This window comes from Centruroides sculpturatus, unplaced genomic scaffold (genome assembly GCF_000671375.1).
Source record: "Centruroides sculpturatus isolate CEXI.00-Female unplaced genomic scaffold, Cexi_2.0 scaffold458, whole genome shotgun sequence".
NCBI classification, from domain to species: domain Eukaryota; kingdom Metazoa; phylum Arthropoda; class Arachnida; order Scorpiones; family Buthidae; genus Centruroides; species Centruroides sculpturatus.
In genome coordinates this window covers 348,986-369,299 of record NW_019384732.1, presented here as the reverse complement: position 1 = coordinate 369,299, position 20,314 = coordinate 348,986, and the positions used below count along the sequence as shown (strand labels likewise).

The following is a 20,314-nucleotide window of genomic DNA, read 5'->3' as shown; positions in this document are numbered from 1 at the left end:
ACAAAGAAAGCAGACAAACGCTTTGATGAACCTGACTCTAGGGCAAGACACACTTTCCTTTCAGTTCCTGGACAGAATGCTGAATTCCGCACTGAACACACCTTTTATACAGTACCATTCACGCAGATCTGCCATACAAAATCCGTTCAAAGTCATGTGAGAATTACAACAAAAGAAGAATGTGAACATTGTGGATAAAAGTACAAATAATAATTTACATCACATACATAGTCAACTGACAAACAAAAACTAAAAAAGGATAATTAACAATATATGGAGGAAACAAAAAATATATATAATAAATATATATATATATTTTTAACATAGCCCAACAATAAATCATTCGACACAAAACATACTGTATTTACTCATGTATAGGCCATATGCATGTATAAAGCCACACCCCATTTATGAAACGATATATTTGAAAAAAAATAAAAATCTTAGAATTCCACTAAGGGATGAGAGTAGAGACATGGTATACAGAAATATGGCAACACTGCAAATTTCAAATGGGAATTAAGTGATAGTTAATGCTTATTGTTGAATGCTTGCTCAGTGCATATTAAACATGGGTTGAGTGAGAGTGCGTAACACAGCAAAGTTTAAATTGCAAGTGATGTATTATGCACAAGAAAATGGAAATTGAGCAGCAGGAAAGAAGTTTGATGTAGACGAAAAAAATTTGGAGCAATGGATTCAAACAAAGGATGTTCTTGAGAAAACATCACAAAATCAGCAATTGTTTTGTGGAAAGACAGTGAAATTTTGGATGTCCACCATGTTTGTTTTGTATAATTGTATATAGAATAGGAACTCTTTTCTTCTTTCCTATAATTATTTCATCTTTAACCCCTTCCTGTCACATTACAGGAGCCTTACTGTTCGTGGGTCCTGATTTGCCAGTGTACAAAGGGAAAAGAAGGGGATCCTGCCTGAGGGGGACTGGGGGAAAACAGGAGTTGACGAAAGTTACTTTTGAGTTTGCCATCAACAAGAGAGGAGGTCAGGTGAGGGAGACTGAGTTACAAGTGATGAGGATTCAGGCCAAGGAAGATAGGAGATAGAGGGTTAGTATAGAGCATGTGCAGACAGTGACTTGGAACTAAGTGAGTGGGCCTTTCTGTACAATCTCAAGGCACATCTTTAATGGTAACTAGTTATTACCCTAGATGTGAATAGATTGGATATTCACCATTCACAAAGTGAATATAGTCAATATTATCCCATTATCAGGACCTCCTAATCTAAGCTACCGGTAGACTATCCAACCATCCTTCATCCTTTCTTTTCTCTTTCTAGTTGTAAGTAGTAATAGTATTAGGTTTAAGTTGAATTGTAATTGTCTTAGTTTTAAGCTGAATTGTATATTTATTAATTGTTGCAGGAAGTTCAAGGAACAGCGGGACTTAGTACATATATACTTTTGTTCTCTGTAATGGGCAGACTGACCCCTGTTCTTTCATTTCAATCAATAAAACGTGATTTGACTGTTATTTGCATTGTCTCGTTGTCACACGTTCTGCATTTTTCACAAAATATCACAACCTGGAAGAAAATCTGTTGAGCTATATCTGTGAAATTTGGAAAAATGGATTTTCTGTATCTGTTGAAATGATTCAGTTTAAATTCCAAAGGACTGTCCAAAATATGAAAATTCCTGCAAGTGAATTTAAGGGAATTTATAGCTGGGCAAGAAGTTTTATGGCATGACATAAGCTTGAGATTTGGCAACAAACTTCAATGACACAGCAGCTTCCCAATGGCTACAAAGAGAAACTGCTTGGATTTCAAAAACATGTCCTCAGCTTAAGAAAGATGCATGACTATAACTTAAGGGCAATAGGCAATGCTGATGAAATTCCTGTCTTCTTTGATATGTCAAGTGACACTACAGTCAACCAGGCAGGTAAAAAAAACATTTCTGGTGCAAACAGTGGGAGCAGAAAAGCAGCGTTGTACTGCTGTACATCACCGATGATGGAAACAAGCCACCATCTAACATCATTTTTAATTGTAAAACCCTGCCAAAAGAAACACTACTGCCTGGAATATTGGTATGAGTTCAAAATCAAGGCTGGATGACAGAAGAACTCTACATGAATTGGCTGAAGTTAGTGTGATTGTGGTATCCAGGTGCACTGTTACATTGGCAGTCCATGTTGATTGTTGACAGCTTCCGAGGTCATATGACCAAAATTGTAAAAAAAAGATGAGAAAAGAGAAAAGTGACATGGTTGTGATACTAAGAGGAATGACTGGAATGCAGCAACCACCTGATGCATCCATCAAACATCCTTTTAAAGCTCATATGTAATGTTTCTACTGTGATTGGAGGTGCACAGTTACAAAGACAACACCAACCAAGAGGCTAAGAAAACTGTCCATCTCAGATGAGTGAATGGATTGTGGCTTCATGAAAACTAATACCAGAAAAAATTATGTCCAAAAGTTTCAAAGTCACATCCATTTCCAATGCGATCATTGGGTCATAGACGATGCAGTTTATCTCGCTGAGAATTAAGACTCAAGTGACATTGGTAGTGACAGTGAAGTTTCACATGAAGAACATAAACAATAACTGTAAGTTTCAAATGAAAACATTTATTATAATTTTTATAATAATAGCATTATTGCTCAGACAGCTCCTTTCTTTTCTTCTTTTTCTTCATGCGCTTTTCTTCTTACTTCTTGCTCCCTGGTGGCCTAAAACCTCCAAATAATCTCACTACAAGTCCTAAGGTATGTAAAGACAACTAATGATGATAAACTGCTTTAAAATTTTAAATTGTTTTAAAATTATTCATTATCTCAAGTATAAGCTGCAACCTAATGTTGGACAAAAAATTTATGGTAAAAATGTGTGGCCTATATACAGTAGATCCCCCTATAAGACGGTAGATATGTTCCGTTCTTTATGAATCCGATTTTGTAGGAATCACAGCCAATCACAGCCCGACACGTGTGAAGTTTACGGACTACGGCTGTTTGAAAGGTTTTCTTCCATAAAATTAATCGATTCTAGACTAATCCGACTCAACATTTCCAAAATACGTATATTTTTTTTGGAAATAATCCGTATAAACTACGCTATAAACAAAAAATTGTAGGATTACTTACCGAGTGTGCACCATTCGACATCGCCGTTGCTCAAGCTTGTTTTCGTCGCGGAACAACTCAGCAAACCGCAGCCGCGATTTCTGATGTTATTTTTCTGCGAAAACTTCGCTGAACTTTGGAGACATCATTAATATAAATAATTTTTATCGCCGTTGAATAAGAAATGTTTCTTTCACAAGAAATGTATAAAATTACAGGGGTATTAGACTTACGGTACCTAATTTACATACTGTACAGACGATAGTTCACCTAAACTCTCCGTAGCGTGGTGCCAGGCGGCGGAAAGCATATATATAATTATAATAAAGTTACAATAAATTAAGTTAATATATAATTATATATACAGTACCTAATTTATATATAATTATATGTACAGTACCTAATTTATATATAATTATATGTACAGACGAAACTAAACTCAATTTACCGCCTAAACGTCTGTAGCGTGGCGCTACGGACGGCGGGAAAGTAGTTCGGCTGCCCGATGACGTTTTACGTAATTATAGGAGTTTTTTTTACCGTTGTGTACGGATACTGCCACAATTTTTTCGCCGTCTTATAGGAATCGTAATTATAGGAACCAGTCTTATAGGGGGATCTACTGTACATATAAATACAGTAATTGTTTTAAATTAATATATTTACTGTCATCATAGCAAAAAAAGAAATGTTCGTTATATCACAACAAACTTATTTTTTATTCTGCTATTTTTTAATAGCAGAATCTGCTTATTGCAATCACTTTAGAATTCATTTATATATTAATACTGATAATTATCAATAACATTAAATGGGGTAAAAAAACTATAATTAATGAAAAATTTGGTTTTACTGACTCTGACATTAAAAAGATATATTATTTAAAACAGTTAAATATATAATTTGGAAATTTATTACTTATAATTATTATTAATGTTAATTCATCCAGTATTGATTGCCTGCTATTTTTTTTGCCATATTGTCTTTAACAATAGCTTTAACAAACAATTGAAGTAAAAAATACCAAGAATTTAAACTACTGCATTGCAAGCAAATAATGATTAAACAATATATTTTTAAAGTACTAGTTAATTAATATTGATAACAGTAACTGATAATGATTTTAAATATTTATATATCCATGCCTTTTGTCTGTATTTTAATTTAATTAAACTTTTGGTTCATTAATCCCAATCAATACTGTAGTTTTGATTGTTAAATAAACATTGACTAGTATATGATAAATCTGTTGTTTGCAATTTATGAATAAAAATCTGATAATGATTGTTACATGTTCATGTCAATAGTACAAAAAGCTAAAGTTGTATCATTCATTGTATATATTGTCAGTCTCTGTTGTCGTCAAGTAAAAAAAATTGTTTTCTTTTGCTTATGCTTTATTTTTTTTTGCGTATGTATGTATGTATGTATGTATGTATGTATATTATGTATGTATGTATATTATGTATGTATATATATATATATTAAAAAACGTCGGACTATACAGGGACAACTGTATATATATATATATACAGTTGTCCCTCTATAGTCCGACGTTTTTTAATCCGACATGCTCAGTAGTCCGACGCACCTCCCGTCAAGGTACCCGTCCCCGTTACGTGTCTGCTTGCACAGAAGCATGTCGCAATGTGAATCTTCCCATCCAATTCTTACTCGATGACACACATTTCGTGTGTTTTATGTGAGCAGTTCTGTTCGAACAGTTGGAGTAGAGAATATTGTAAGTTACTGCTAGCAAAACAATGCGAAATATGTAATTATTTTCGGTAATCCGGACACTTTTGGTAATCTGACACACCTTTGGTCCCATACCTGTCGNATACTGTCAATGTTATTATTGTAATTGTACGAAAAAAAATGAATTTTTTTTGTTTTTTTTTGTGCAGTGTTTTGGGCATTTTTTGTGTGGCAGCACTGTATCGGCAGTAGGGGTTATATATACTGTCAATGTTATTATTGTAATTGTAAAAAAGGGGGGGATTTTTTTTTGTATTTTGTTGTGCGGTGTTTTGGGCATTTTTTGTGTGGCAGCACTGTATCGACAGTGGGGGTTATATATGGTGTGCGGGACTGGCAACGGGGGTTCTGGTTTCTGGCGTTTGAAGGAGAAAGTGTGTCTTTCGGGAGTGCTGTATGAAGACTCTTTGTGTAAACCGCCACATGCTACGCCCATACCGACTTCATGTACTATGCTCTTGTATATAACTTTTGTACAAAAAGATAGTTTTAATCGTGTATCTTGCTCACCTCCTCCTTTTGTGGTAACCAAATTCATTCATCCCTGCGAATATTAACCCCACGGATATTCGCAGATCCCACAAAGTTAAAAGTCATTTATAAGCTAAGAGAATGTTAACTATAACCAAAACTCTGATTACAATAAGGAAAGTTTTTAAGTACCGTATTTACTTGTGTATAAGATGATCTTGCATATAGGACGAGGTGAGACTTTAAAGATGAAAATAAAGAAAATTAGATTTATTAATACAATTCTAATTTTATTTCATTTAATCATAAATAGAATATTATCAAATGCATGTATTAAGACAAACAACCATGTTTTCTTGATGCTATCACTTTTTGTCTACTTGGACTCTCCCTCTGAAGCTTTGTTACAACTCTCCACTTTTTCATTCTCACTCCACAAAACATCATCCTCTGATCTGTCAAGTGAATTTGAAATGCAATATTTACTGAATTACTTTTCTATCAGCTTTTGAAGAATGCTTTTCTACGCACTTGATACCCACATAGCAAAACTAAAAGATTATAACATACATGTCCAAAAAAAAAGCTTATTTTTTAAGTTTCAGAATGTGCAAATATTGATTAAAAATACCAATTTAACAAATATGAAATAACTACATTAATAATGATTGCTAAATGACCAGCTATTTTCAGACCGTCTATTTGAAAGTGACACTCACCTTAACCTCGTTAGCACCCTGATATAATGGCAGCATGAACTATACACGGTTCACAAAAATTATTGCATAAATGTAAAGAATCCTTCAGTCGCACGCATAGGATGACATAGGTTTTTGAAGCAGTGAAAAATGAACAAAAACCTCATCTTATATGTGAGTAAATACGGTATATTGCAACTTGTTTTGGGGCATGCTAATTCTAGTATCATTAGACAACTGATAACAATAACTGTGGAGATATAAGGCGATATTATGGTATGTAGTAAATATATTGTTAAAAATAGCAAACATTATATATTAAAATTATGTTTTTTAACTTAAGATTAAATTTCTTAACAATAGTGAGGTTGCAGCCAACATTTTTAACGTGAAAACATGTACATTGGACGTTTAGCACCGCCTTCCTATAAGTCTAGAGGTTTGACAATGGCATTTAGAATGTCAGTGGAATCATTCTCGACATTCCAAACACTATTGTCAAACTTCTAGGCTTCTAAGGCAGCGCTGAACATACGACATACATGTTTTCATGTTAAAAACGTTGGCTGCAACCTCGCTAATATAATTTACATTCTAATTCTACTATAGTTATACTGGTAAAATTATTAAGTTAGATTTATTATCTTACAAAGATTTAGTACACTTCTAATTTACTTATTTAATTAATTTTTTATACCAAAAATCCAACAGTTAGATTATTGTTTGGTTACAAATTATTAAATTCATAATGTAGATACTGCAAACTGCAGAATAAAAAAATAACAAAAGTAAATTAAATAACAAACAGAACAAGCAAAGTTAAATATTATATAAAAATTGTTTATTCTTAATGGTGATTTACAGTTCTCTAAAAAAATATCTAAAATTTAATTATTAAGAAATTACAATTAATTTTATTTAGCGAAAGCCATAAAGTTAAAACATAAAATTTATTATGCAAAAAATATTTAATTTTAGAATTTTGATTTAATTAGTATCAAATAAAACTTTAATAAAGATTTCATTAATTAAAAAATTATCATAATTTTAAGTATAACATACATTGCAAAGCCTGATATATATAAAAACACATCACCAAACAATCGCCTAAATAATCAAGCTATAACTACACTAATTTAATAATTAATATTAATTAATTTGCTACTAGAGGTAGATGTTAGGCACCATCTCTTAACTAAATTAGTAATTATAATTTTTAATAATTTATTAAATAATTTAGAACCATTTGGAAGAAAAGAATTGACCCAGGGCAGGGATTAACTGCATAAGGTTATATCTAAATTTAAATACATCTGGAAGTGAAGGATTGCTTGGGGTCCGAGTGGCGCAATTGGCAAGCAGGTTCAAGCCCCATCCTGGGTCAGTTCTTTTCTTCCAGATGATTCTAAATTATTTCATAAATTATTAAAAATTATAATTATTAATTTAGTTAAGAGATGACACCTAATGTCTACTTCTAGTAGCAAATTATTTAATATTAATTATTAAATTAGCTGAATTAAAGCCCAATTATTTAGGTGATCATTTAGTGATGTTTCTTTATCATAATTTATTCTTTCAATAAATTAACAAAATTATATAAAAGAAGAGTTAATAAAACATATTCTTTTATATAAGAAAGTTTTATTTTTAAATTCCCAAATTCAATAGTAAATTAATATTTAAAATTTTATTTTAAGTAAACTTTTAAAATTTATCAAGGTAATTCACCTGTGAATAGAGCAGACATCCTCGAGAATCACAAGGTAATAAATCATCAACTAATACAGTTGTCCAACGTCCATCTTTGCATAAACGAACTTGATAAGCACCTTCAGAACATATTTCTCTTGTAATCATTACACGCTCAACTAATTCTGGTCTTTCAGCTAACACAGCCAAAGCACTCAAAAGCCAACAATTTCCTAATATACCTAAAATATAAAACATTAAATATGAATTTAAATCTAAATTTAAATTTAGATTAATTTAGATTGTTTTAATTTAAATTAAATTTAAATTAAAACAATAATAATAATGATAATAATAATAAATCTAATAATTTACATCTATTTAAATAATCAGAAAATTTAATAATGCCAAAACAACCAGCAGAACAGTAAAAACTCACATCAGAAAATTTTTTTTCCATATTTAATGGATATTGTCAGGCTGTTAACATTTAAAATCAGAACTGTTGGAACATATCAATTGAAAAATTATGACTGTTCATTGATTGATAGAGTGATCAATATGATCATCTCCATAAATGCAAAACAGGTTATCATACAAAGTAAAATCAGATGGGATTAAAGAACATCTTCCATGCCATAGGAAAGAATCTGCTTCCTTAAAGTTGATGGCCATATTTCTTCTGGCAGCTTTATATATCTCTAAAAGCTCCAAATATCTGAGTTGCACCCTGTAGTGTGTACAATGCAAAATTTGCTTTTGATCAAAATGGACCCCAATGTCAGGATCATTGCCAAATGTGGCTATGGCCGTGTTGTTAAGATGCTTGTTGATAGTTTGTTTGATGTTCCTTTAGATGGCTGCTGTCCCCATGTACTCTAATGCTCTGTTAATTCTTTGATCAGTGAAGCATTTGAGTCTAGCTTATTTGGAGATAGAATGTGCTCAGTTCTATCTGCAAGTTCAAGATTTTGAATTTCTAACTCTAGTTTTAGGCTTAGCTGGTCTTCTAGCTTTTTTAGGCCTAATATTAGAGCTAGGGAGATCTCTCCTTATACTTTAACCAGAGTTGATAGATATACTGGTCTCAGCTATGTTCTAAAGTAGATTTAATGTGTCAGATTACTGATAGCTGGCACTAAAGTTGCTTTATGGTAAGAAGTTGGTTTATCCATTTAGTCAGTAGGTACTTTTGCCATTTTCAAGCATTTTTATAATTTTTTTCTACAAGAAAAAGAAACATCAGCCTGCTGAATAAATGTTTTGTGACTAGGTGTAAGTCTGGCTACTGCAAATCTAGTGAGAAGTGGCATTTTTTTACATCACTTCCAAATCAATTAGATAAGTAGAAACATATAATATAGTATCTTGAAATGATTTACAACTCACAAGAAAATCACAAATATGTGAATTGCATTTTGATGAAAGATTTCTTCCAAAACATTTAAAACTGTTTGCAGAATACTAGCATATCAACTATTATCATCAACAAAATATGTAATCAACACATTATCCTTCGCTGAGAGATTATTTTTATTAAAACAAACGTTTTCGATCCATTCAATGGATCATCTTCAGGTTAAATAGAACACTTCATAAATAGAACAACACGTTCAAATATTCAAAAATACAAATAAACCGATAACATAAAAATAAATAATACTTGTAAATAATACAAATATTCAAAATAAATAACAATACCAATACTAAATATTAATACCGTCTGCCTAACTATATAGAGTTTCCTATGTATCATACTAAATTTCATGCGCTTTTTGTAAGTTTTTAACCGCAAACATCCAAGCGGAAGATCCTCCGCATCCCTTGCGTTAATACATTTTTCTTTACATAGGAAACTGTATATAGTTAGGCAGACAGTATTAATATTTAGTATTGGTATTATGTTATTTATTTTGAATAATTGTATTATTTACAAGTATTATTTATTTTTATGTTATCGGTTTATTTGTATTTTTGAATATTTGAACGTGTTGTTCTATTTATGAAGTGTTCTATTTAACCTGAAGATGATCCATTGAATGGATCGAAAACGTTTGTTTTAATAAAAATAATCGCTCAGCGAAGGATAATGTGTTGATTACATATTTTGTTGATGATAATAGTTGATATGCTAGTATTCTGCAAACAGTTTTAAATGTTTTGGAAGAAATCTTTCATCAAAATGCAATTCACATATTTGTGATTTTCTTGTGAGTTGTAAATCATTTCAAGATACTATATTATATGTTTCTACTTATCTAATTGATTTGGAAGTGATGTAAAAAAATGCCACTTCTCACTAGATTTGCAGTAGCCAGACTTACACCTAGTCACAAAACATTTATTCAGCAGGCTGATGTTTCTTTTTCTTGTAGAAAAAAATTATAAAAATGCTTGAAAATGGCAAAAGTACCTACTGACTAAATGGATAAACCAACTTCTTACCATAAAGCAACTTTAGTGCCAGCTATCAGTAATCTGACACATTAAATCTACTTTAGAACATAGCTGAGACCAGTATATCTATCAACTCTGGTTAAAGTATAAGGAGAGATCTCCCTAGCTCTAATATTAGGCCTAAAAAAGCTAGAAGACCAGCTAAGCCTAAAACTAGAGTTAGAAATTCAAAATCTTGAACTTGCAGATAGAACTGAGCACATTCTATCTCCAAATAAGCTAGACTCAAATGCTTCACTGATCAAAGAATTAACAGAGCATTAGAGTACATGGGGACAGCAGCCATCTAAAGGAACATCAAACAAACTATCAACAAGCATCTTAACAACACGGCCATAGCCACATTTGGCAATGATCCTGACATTGGGGTCCATTTTGATCAAAAGCAAATTTTGCATTGTACACACTACAGGGTGCAACTCAGATATTTGGAGCTTTTAGAGATATATAAAGCTGCCAGAAGAAATATGGCCATCAACTTTAAGGAAGCAGATTCTTTCCTATGGCATGGAAGATGTTCTTTAATCCCATCTGATTTTACTTTGTATGATAACCTGTTTTGCATTTATGGAGATGATCATATTGATCACTCTATCAATCAATGAACAGTCATAATTTTTCAATTGATATGNCTCTTTCTACCATATATTTTGAGCAGTCGTACAAGAAATGGTAAACATTATCTTCTTGTTGTTTATCAATATCACAGTTTTTATTGTCTGTTTTATGAAATCTATAGAGGTAACTTTTAAAATTCCCATGAGCTGTTAAGCACTGTGTGATTCCAAAAGAAGTTCTGAAATGTTTGTTGGCTTTCCTTTCTAGTATTGAGGGAAAGAAACCATAACAATGTCTTCCCGTATTGGAGGAAGTCCATTCCCTCTGCCATAGGTCGTTAGTTATATTCCTTATAGTATTTTGCAGTCCTTTAATAGGTATTTTTTGGTAAATAACATTTGAGTCGTGATTAGTGGCTCTTTTTGCCAATTTGTCTGCTTTTTCATTGTATTCCCTCACTCATAGGCCGACTGCCAACGACTGATGCTTCCTGCAGGCGGGAAAAAATTCAAAGCTGTGCATGACTGTCCCCTCCACAACTCCACTGAAAGAGACCTCCCACGCATCATTGGTTTACGCGGAAAAAATAAAAGTCTGATACTTTTTGAACAGACCTCGTATTTAGTAATTTAGATTAGAATATTTATTTACAAAGTGATAAAATATATTTCTGTTGCAAAACAATATATTCTGCTGTTATATGATAAATTTAAATTTCCAAAATTTTTCAAAGTTAAATTTGCAAATTTCATTGAAATCATTTAGAAAATGTTTCTTTGTAAGTATTTGTACCTATTATTTTTGTAAAATAATAATTTCTATGAAAACCTAGATTCTGAGAAATTATTTAATTTTTCTCAGAAGTATGTAATAATCATATCAATATATTATAACAACAGAAAAAGACATATACCTTGAGATATATCTGAAGGCATGGGTGTTCGAAATACAGCCCACCTAATCACAGCTTCACTGGGATCACAAGTTATTTCGTGAGGTCTAAGCCAATTACAGCCATATTCATCTCTTTGTTCTTCAGGATTATAATACAATGATTTGGGAAGTGGTGGAAAAGCATCATCAACAAATAATTCTTTATTCTGCAAAAAGTAAATTTTATTATTACTTTAATATTCTTTATAATTTTAATAAACTTTATTATTCTATTATTTCATTTTTTATATTCCTGTCTAACCCTGGAAATTGGCATGTCAATATTGAGTATTTCATATAAAATACAATTGCAATTGTTTGTTAATATTAGAATTTATGGGTTTTATTGACTAGAAGTTTTATACAGAGGAAACAAGAAAAAAGGGTCTTTTTTATTATGGGTAGTATATACAAGAACATTTGGGCAGGTTATCAGATCCTTATGAATTCTTGTCACAATTTTCATACCAAAAAAGTTGTTAAAAAAAATCTCAAATCCCTGAATGCATATAACTGCTTAGGGGAAAACATGACAAAAAATGAAAATGCGGAAATTTTTTTTAAATTGATATTTGTATCTGCACATATTTTACATTATTTTTTATTTCTGTTTACTTGTCCAACATCTCCAAATCATTTTCATTACACTCTTCACCTTTACCTGTTATTAAAGCTAAGAATCAAAAGTTTTATATTTTCTTTCTGCCATAACAGTTATTCTAATTTCCAGAATGGTATTCAGAATCCTTAATTCAATCTGTTTTGCAGAGAATTCTTGATAATATTTGTTTCTGAGAAAACATGCTCCAGTGTTTCAATACTTATTGGTAGAAAAAGAATCCTAATGAGAAAGATGTATGTAATACTTGCAGTTATGATGGATGAAATTCCATATTCATCCAGTTGCATGCAGTGACATTTGATGATAGGAACTTATAGATTTATTAGAAGCGTTATGGCCCTGGGTAGATTTATTGGAAGCGTTATACAATATTTTGGTGTGTAGCTTTCACGAGCTAAATTGCATGAGGTTGGGGCTCTGTAAAGTGCATGCACAAATGCCTGTAATCTGGCTGCTTTACACGATTTAAATATTTTTGCCATGGAAGCTATCTTGGATTCGACAATACAGCATGCTTCTGTTGTTAATATGTATATAAAATTTATATTCGAATATATAATAGCAATTTTATCATTGTTTTTCACATGTATAGAAATTTGTAATAAAATACATAATGCAGTTATAATAAAATATTAATTTTAATNTTTTCCAATTTCTCCAATAGCTAGAACAGCAAATAACTGAATTGAATCCATATTCTGATGTATCTAAAATATAATGAAACAAAACTAAGAAAAGATAATTACAATATATTCTTGAAAGAAATCATTTTCAGCTTTGGTTAGAGCCACTCATTCAAGAAATTTTATAATGTAACAAACATTTTCAATAATAAATGAAGTCAAAAATGACAAAAATGAAACAGGAAAATATTTAAATACCATTTGTCTTAAAAAATTAAAAAAAAGACAGCAAAAATAAAGATGTCAGAAAATAATTTTTAACATTTTTTAATTTTTATATACAGTTTTAAATTGAGTTAATTTTAGGGATAGATGTGTTAACATTGATGGTACACTCTATGATGCATCTGATTATGAAGTTGACAGGACCTTCTCAGACCTCCCCATCCAGCTTTGTAAACAAATGATTTGTTTTATAAACAAATGTATTGCTATATTCTCAGTTAGCACTGCTGCAGTGCCACATTGGAAAAAAGGAAAACATTCATCCAATTGCAAGGGTTATTCTCACTACTGTAATGAAATACTCTAACTGTTTTTTTATCAGCTGGATCAGGGGACATCAGGGCATTCCAAATAATGAGTGAGCAGACTTCCTTGCCCATACTGCTGCAGGCAACACCATTGCAATTCCCATTTACAATCCTCCTGCCTCAAGGAAGATTGTAAACAGGAGTGTCAGGTTGAAACACCTCCTCTGGTATATGGCTGTCGAGGTTTGGCAATGGGAGTGGGAGACTGTTCCGAAGGAGCACATCACTAGGCAACTTGTTCTGAACATTTTTTGACAAAACATTGGAAATGGATCAGACTTAACCATAGTATTTCTCAAATCTTGACCAAACATGGATAGTTCAATGTGTACTTGCAAAGATTCCGAGGCCTTCATACTAGCCCCACAAAGAGATATTATTTGTCATAAAAGAAAAATGTTGCTAGAAAAGTGTTCAAAGGTATGTTTTTTTATGCAATTTAGGTTAAAGAAGTTATGCAATTAGCTTTGTTTATGCTTAAACCTTTCATTATTATACTAATTGTAAAGGCTTCTATTTTAATTTTTTGTATTAATCTCTGGTTATGGAAGTTTGATCCGTCTGATCAATTAAACAAATAAATAAAAATAAAATAAATTTTTATTTAATAAATTAATTTATTATTCCATTTAGGATAAAATACCATCAAATAATATAATTTATGTCAAAGTAAGGAATATTTTTTCAGTAACTTTTCTCATTAGGAATTTTGGCAATGTCAGACTATAAGTAATAATAGTTAACTTACTATAAGTGATGGTAACTTATAGTCAATATATGCCAATTATGCTTGTAAAATATACAGAGATTTTTATTTCTGATATTACTGTGAGTAGCTGAGGGTACAATTCCTCAGAATTTTTGTACCACTTAATCGGCACAGATTAAGTGAAATCTGTCTCAGGGTTTTGGATTGAGAGATCCGATCTCTATGTCGAACGATGGCCTTAAGAGCTTTTAAAAGGGATCCAAATCTCATGATTCGGATTTACGTCAGGATGATGACACCAGTTAATCAAACTTGCGTTAATCCAACACGCGTTATCCCTAAACTTGTAAATAGGATGAGCGAAGGAAATTTAAAGACAATATCAACCAAACCATTTTTTTTTTTTATAACAAATCAAAAAGTATTTCATGAATCAAAATATAAAACTATACAGAAGAATAACTCTAAACCTAAACTTAATTCTAATCTTAACCTAAGATTATTTCTAAACCTAATGCTTGAAAGAGTTCACAACAATCTATCAGAGTTCATAATACCTTCTTCTTTAGGTCTTTCGTATCTTTTTCTGTATCTATATATGAGGGTCTTCTTCTCTTCTTTATGTTCTCTTCTTATATTTTCTAGGAAAGTTCTCTTAAATCTTCTCTCGTATACTTCGAATGTAGTACTCTTCGTAAGATGAGATCTTTCTTCATATGGTAACCTTTCTTCGATGGATTGCCTCTATCATATATTGGATTTCTTTGTATGGCAACCTTTTTCCAATGGACTGTCTTTATCGTATGGTTAACTTCTTGTGCGGCAATACCTATCTTCGATGGACTGCCTTTGTTGTATGGCTAGTTCTCTTCTTCATGTGGCAACCTCCTTTCGACAGACTGCCTTGAGTGGCGGGAAAATGTCCCTTTTATTTGCTCTCCAGTAACATGTGCAAAACTTGTGCAACTCATCATGAGTCTGCCTGGGAAAGGAAATCAACTTCCTTCCAAAATCGAAAGTTTCATCCGTTTTTGAAAAATTCATTGAATTAAAAAAATATTATTTTTCTATTAATTTTCTAATCTTTTCTTCACCTTGTAAAATCTTCAGAATGGCCTCCCCTGAACTTCCATATTCTCACATTACACTCATTTAGGTAAAGAAAATATATACATTTTAAATCATCCTCTTTGAAACAAAATGCATTTTATGAAATTGTCCATTTTCCTAAGATCATTAGTTTAATTATATAAACATAAAAATTATAACTCTTTTCTACCGGCATTTAAAAATCAACAAACAGCAAAAACCCTTTAAGATGCAATCTTTTTATTTAAACTTCTAATGTTTTTGGTCTACTTCATTGACCTTCATGAAAAATCGAATAATTATGATTTATAAAGAGTGAAACCTATTTTAGAATGCTTTTTTAAAAATTTTTTTCTTTCTTTTTCTTTTTGTTGAATGCTTTTTTAAAAAGAAATTTTTAAAAAAGCATTCTAAAATAGGTTTTGTTTGTTATAAACTGTAATTATTCAATTTTTCCTGAAGAAGGTCAATAAAATAGACTGAAAACATTAGAAGTTTAAATAAAAAGACTGCATCTTAAAGGGTTTTTGCTGTTTGTTGATAAAAATTATAAATCTGTTAGCACTCAAACATTACAAGATAACAATCAGAAAATTTTTTATATCTTTAAAAAATTTAAATAAACCTGCAGATAAATCTCATTTATTATTATATTAATTAAAGTTTTATATAATGTGAATAAAAAAGTTGCTTCTAAAGTCCAATTTTCTATAATATTAGTGTTTTTCTTTCTATAAGTATATAATTTTACACATAAAATACAAAATGATTTAGAAACCAAAATTAATTCAAAGATGTATATCAGAGGAAATAATGCTTGAGCAACATAATTTCAGAGATATATGGTAATGAGATTAAATAGTTTAGATAAACTCTGTTTAAAAACAGGATATGAATAATGTATGAAAAATTATGAACTCTATTTATATCTGCTTCAGTAAAACTGATTGAAATACAGCTGTTAGTATTAATGCAAATTTAAAATATTATTTATTATTTTAGTGAATAAAATAAAATTTATATTTTATTTTGCTTAAGTAAGCTGCACAATTGATATATAGATTTACCAATGGTAATTTTCTAAAATGATATGTGACTGACTCCAATTTTATGATATGCACTGTTATGAAGAATCTCTAAATTATCAAAACAAAACTTTCATCAACAAAAACAAAAACACCAGTTTTTTCGACATTATTATTATTACTTTAATTCCATTAAATTTCATCAATATCAATTGAAACAAACTATCAATAATCAGTACTATTATTATTAGGCATTCTATAATATGTAAATTATCATTTTTTATTACTCCAACGATCTGCAAATAAATCAAAGAATTCAATTTTATCAAAACAATTACAACATCATTCTATTATAAATAGAAACATTCAATTTAAAGTAATTTAGATTTATCAAACATTTTGACCTGAAACAGATCCCAATTAGGATTGAAATAGCTTGTCATAGCAGCATATTTATATTAAAATATATTTGCTGGTTTAATTTTGAAGATTTTGTTGGTGTTATTTACTAATATATAACCAGCTGTGGAAATACGAGGGCTGTTCAAAAAGTATCGGACCTTTGATCGGCAAAAATACATTTATTGATTTTGAGGTACAAAACCCTAATCCCCTTCAAAGTAGTCTCCTTGGTAGTGTATACACTTCTCCCAGCATTCGTGCCATTGCTGGAAACACTGCTGGAATGCATCTTTTGGAATGGCCATCAGCCGGTCTGTCGCATTCCGCACGATGTCTTCTCTAGACTAAAATCGGGTTCCTTTTAGCGGCATTTTCAGCTTGGGAAATAGCCAAAAGTCACATGGAGCCATGTGGGGAGAGTACGAAGCGTGACGAACCACAGGAGTGTTGTGTTTGGCGACAAAAGCCCGAATCAGATGTGTAGAATGGGCGGATGCATTATCACAATGGAGCTGCCAAGTTTTGATCTACCATAGATCTTGGTCGTTTACATCACACAGCATCGGAAAGATGACGAAGGACCTCCTGGTAGTACTCCCTTGTGATGGTTTGGCCTTGTGGTGCGTACTCACGATACACCACCCCACGAGAGTCGAAAAACTGTGAACATGACCTTGATATTGCTGCAGACCTGCCGCGCTTTTTTTTGGCCTCGAGGATCGTCCCCGAAAGCCTGCTGAATCTTGCGAATGGTTTACGCTTGGGTATCGCCGAGGTTTTTGGCAAAATTTGATGTAATATCGCTGCTCACGTTGTTCAGTCATTTTCCAACTTAGTGGAATCTGACGAGAGCTCACTATATGTCCTCACTCATAGGCCCATGTTTAAAAGGAGAGAAGAGAGCTGTCCGTCTTTTAAGCGACGGACTTAACCCTGTAGAAGTAGGAAAGAAGAGAAAGCATGAGATGTGAAGTGTGAAAAGAAAGGAAGATAGGAAAGTTTGAAAGAAGGCATGGGACCCAGAGAGCGCCTCTCATCAGCATTTATTAAAACAAAACAAAAAGTTACAAGACAGATACAGCAGTATCAAAAGTACAATTCAAGGTCCCGACATTAGGTTTCCATATCCTATTCATTCCAGAAAAAATTTGAGGTGTTCACGCAAAAGCAACTGTCCTGTCAGCTCGACAGGTCAAAAACACCTTTACAAAAGAAATTAAGTAAAATTAAATAAAATGTTAATTACAATATTTACATGGTGAATGACAAGATGAATAGTATGAAAAAAAAACATGCCATCTCTCCAATGAGCACACAAAAGTCTTGTTTACTCACTGAAGCTATCGTCTTCATCACTATGTTGTGAAAAATCTGTTATGTCATTATCTTCTTCTTCATCATTGTGTACACTTTCTGCCATCCTATAGTGCTTTGAAATTGTAACCAGGGTTTTAGTCTTCATAATATAATTTTCCATAGCTTCAAAGAGTGATTTATCTTTAACTAATTCACTATCTTTTGGAGGCCAGTTATACCCTGCTTTCAGACAGCTATGAAGGAATTTTTCTCTTTCTACCATATATTTTGAGCAGTCGTACAAGAAATGGTAAACATTATCTTCTTGTTGTTTATCAATATCACAGTTTTTATTGTCTGTTTTATGAAATCTATAGAGGTAACTTTTAAAATTCCCATGAGCTGTTAAGCACTGTGTGATTCCAAAAGAAGTTCTGAAATGTTTGTTGGCTTTCCTTTCTAGTATTGAGGGAAAGAAACCATAACAATGTCTTCCCGTATTGGAGGAAGTCCATTCCCTCTGCCATAGGTCGTTAGTTATATTCCTTATAGTATTTTGCAGTCCTTTAATAGGTATTTTTTGGTAAATAACATTTGAGTCGTGATTAGTGGCTCTTTTTGCCAATTTGTCTGCTTTTTCATTGTATTCCCTCACTCATAGGCCGACTGCCAACGACTGATGCTTCCTGCAGGCGGGAAAAAATTCAAAGCTGTGCATGACTGTCCCCTCCACAACTCCACTGAAAGAGACCTCCCACGCATCATTGGTTTACGCGGAAAAAATAAAAGTCTGATACTTTTTGAACAGACCTCGTATTTAGTAATTTAGATTAGAATATTTATTTACAAAGTGATAAAATATATTTCTGTTGCAAAACAATATATTCTGCTGTTATATGATAAATTTAAATTTCCAAAATTTTTCAAAGTTAAATTTGCAAATTTCATTGAAATCATTTAGAAAATGTTTCTTTGTAAGTATTTGTACCTATTATTTTTGTAAAATAATAATTTCTATGAAAACCTAGATTCTGAGAAATTATTTAATTTTTCTCAGAAGTATGTAATAATCATATCAATATATTATAACAACAGAAAAAGACATATACCTTGAGATATATCTGAAGGCATGGGTGTTCGAAATACAGCCCATCTAATCACAGCTTCACTGGGATCACAAGTTATTTCGTGAGGTCTAAGCCAATTACAGCCATATTCATCTCTTTGTTCTTCAGGATTATAATACAATGATTTGGGAAGTGGTGGAAAAGCATCATCAACAAATAATTCTTTATTCTGCAAAAAGTAAATTTTATTATTACTTTAATATTCTTTATAATTTTAATAAACTTTATTATTCTATTATTTCATTTTTTATATTCCTGTCTAACCCTGGAAATTGGCATGTCAATATTGAGTATTTCATATAAAATACAATTGCAATTGTTTGTTAATATTAGAATTTATGGGTTTTATTGACTAGAAGTTTTATACAGAGGAAACAAGAAAAAAGGGTCTTTTTTATTATGGGTAGTATATACAAGAACATTTGGGCAGGTTATCAGATCCTTATGAATTCTTGTCACAATTTTCATACCAAAAAAGTTGTTAAAAAAAATCTCAAATCCCTGAATGCATATAACTGCTTAGGGGAAAACATGACAAAAAATGAAAATGCGGAAATTTTTTTTAAATTGATATTTGTATCTGCACATATTTTACATTATTTTTTATTTCTGTTTACTTGTCCAACATCTCCAAATCATTTTCATTACACTCTTCACCTTTACCTGTTATTAAAGCTAAGAATCAAAAGTTTTATATTTTCTTTCTGCCATAACAGTTATTCTAATTTCCAGAATGGTATTCAGAATCCTTAATTCAATCTGTTTTGCAGAGAATTCTTGATAATATTTGTTTCTGAGAAAACATGCTCCAGTGTTTCAATACTTATTGGTAGAAAAAGAATCCTAATGAGAAAGATGTATGTAATACTTGCAGTTATGATGGATGAAATTCCATATTCATCCAGTTGCATGCAGTGACATTTGATGATAGGAACTTATAGATTTATTAGAAGCGTTATGGCCCTGGGTAGATTTATTGGAAGCGTTATACAATATTTTGGTGTGTAGCTTTCACGAGCTAAATTGCATGAGGTTGGGGCTCTGTAAAGTGCATGCACAAATGCCTGTAATCTGGCTGCTTTACACGATTTAAATATTTTTGCCATGGAAGCTATCTTGGATTCGACAATACAGCATGCTTCTGTTGTTAATATGTATATAA

General features: G+C 31.5%; 1 protein-coding gene across 1 annotated transcript in view; it reads right to left on the bottom strand.

Annotated features, from left to right (window-relative positions):
* Positions 1 to 20,314, bottom strand: part of LOC111628219 (calpain-D-like) — a 166,217-nt gene that overhangs the window by 73,330 nt on the left and 72,573 nt on the right. The window contains exons 3-4 of the mRNA XM_023371959.1: positions 19,135 to 19,321; positions 7,758 to 7,960 (exon numbers count right to left, since the gene is read on the bottom strand). Of these exons, the coding sequence (XP_023227727.1) occupies positions 7,758 to 7,960; positions 19,135 to 19,321 (390 nt within the window). The remainder of the gene's footprint in view (positions 1 to 7,757; positions 7,961 to 19,134; positions 19,322 to 20,314) is intronic.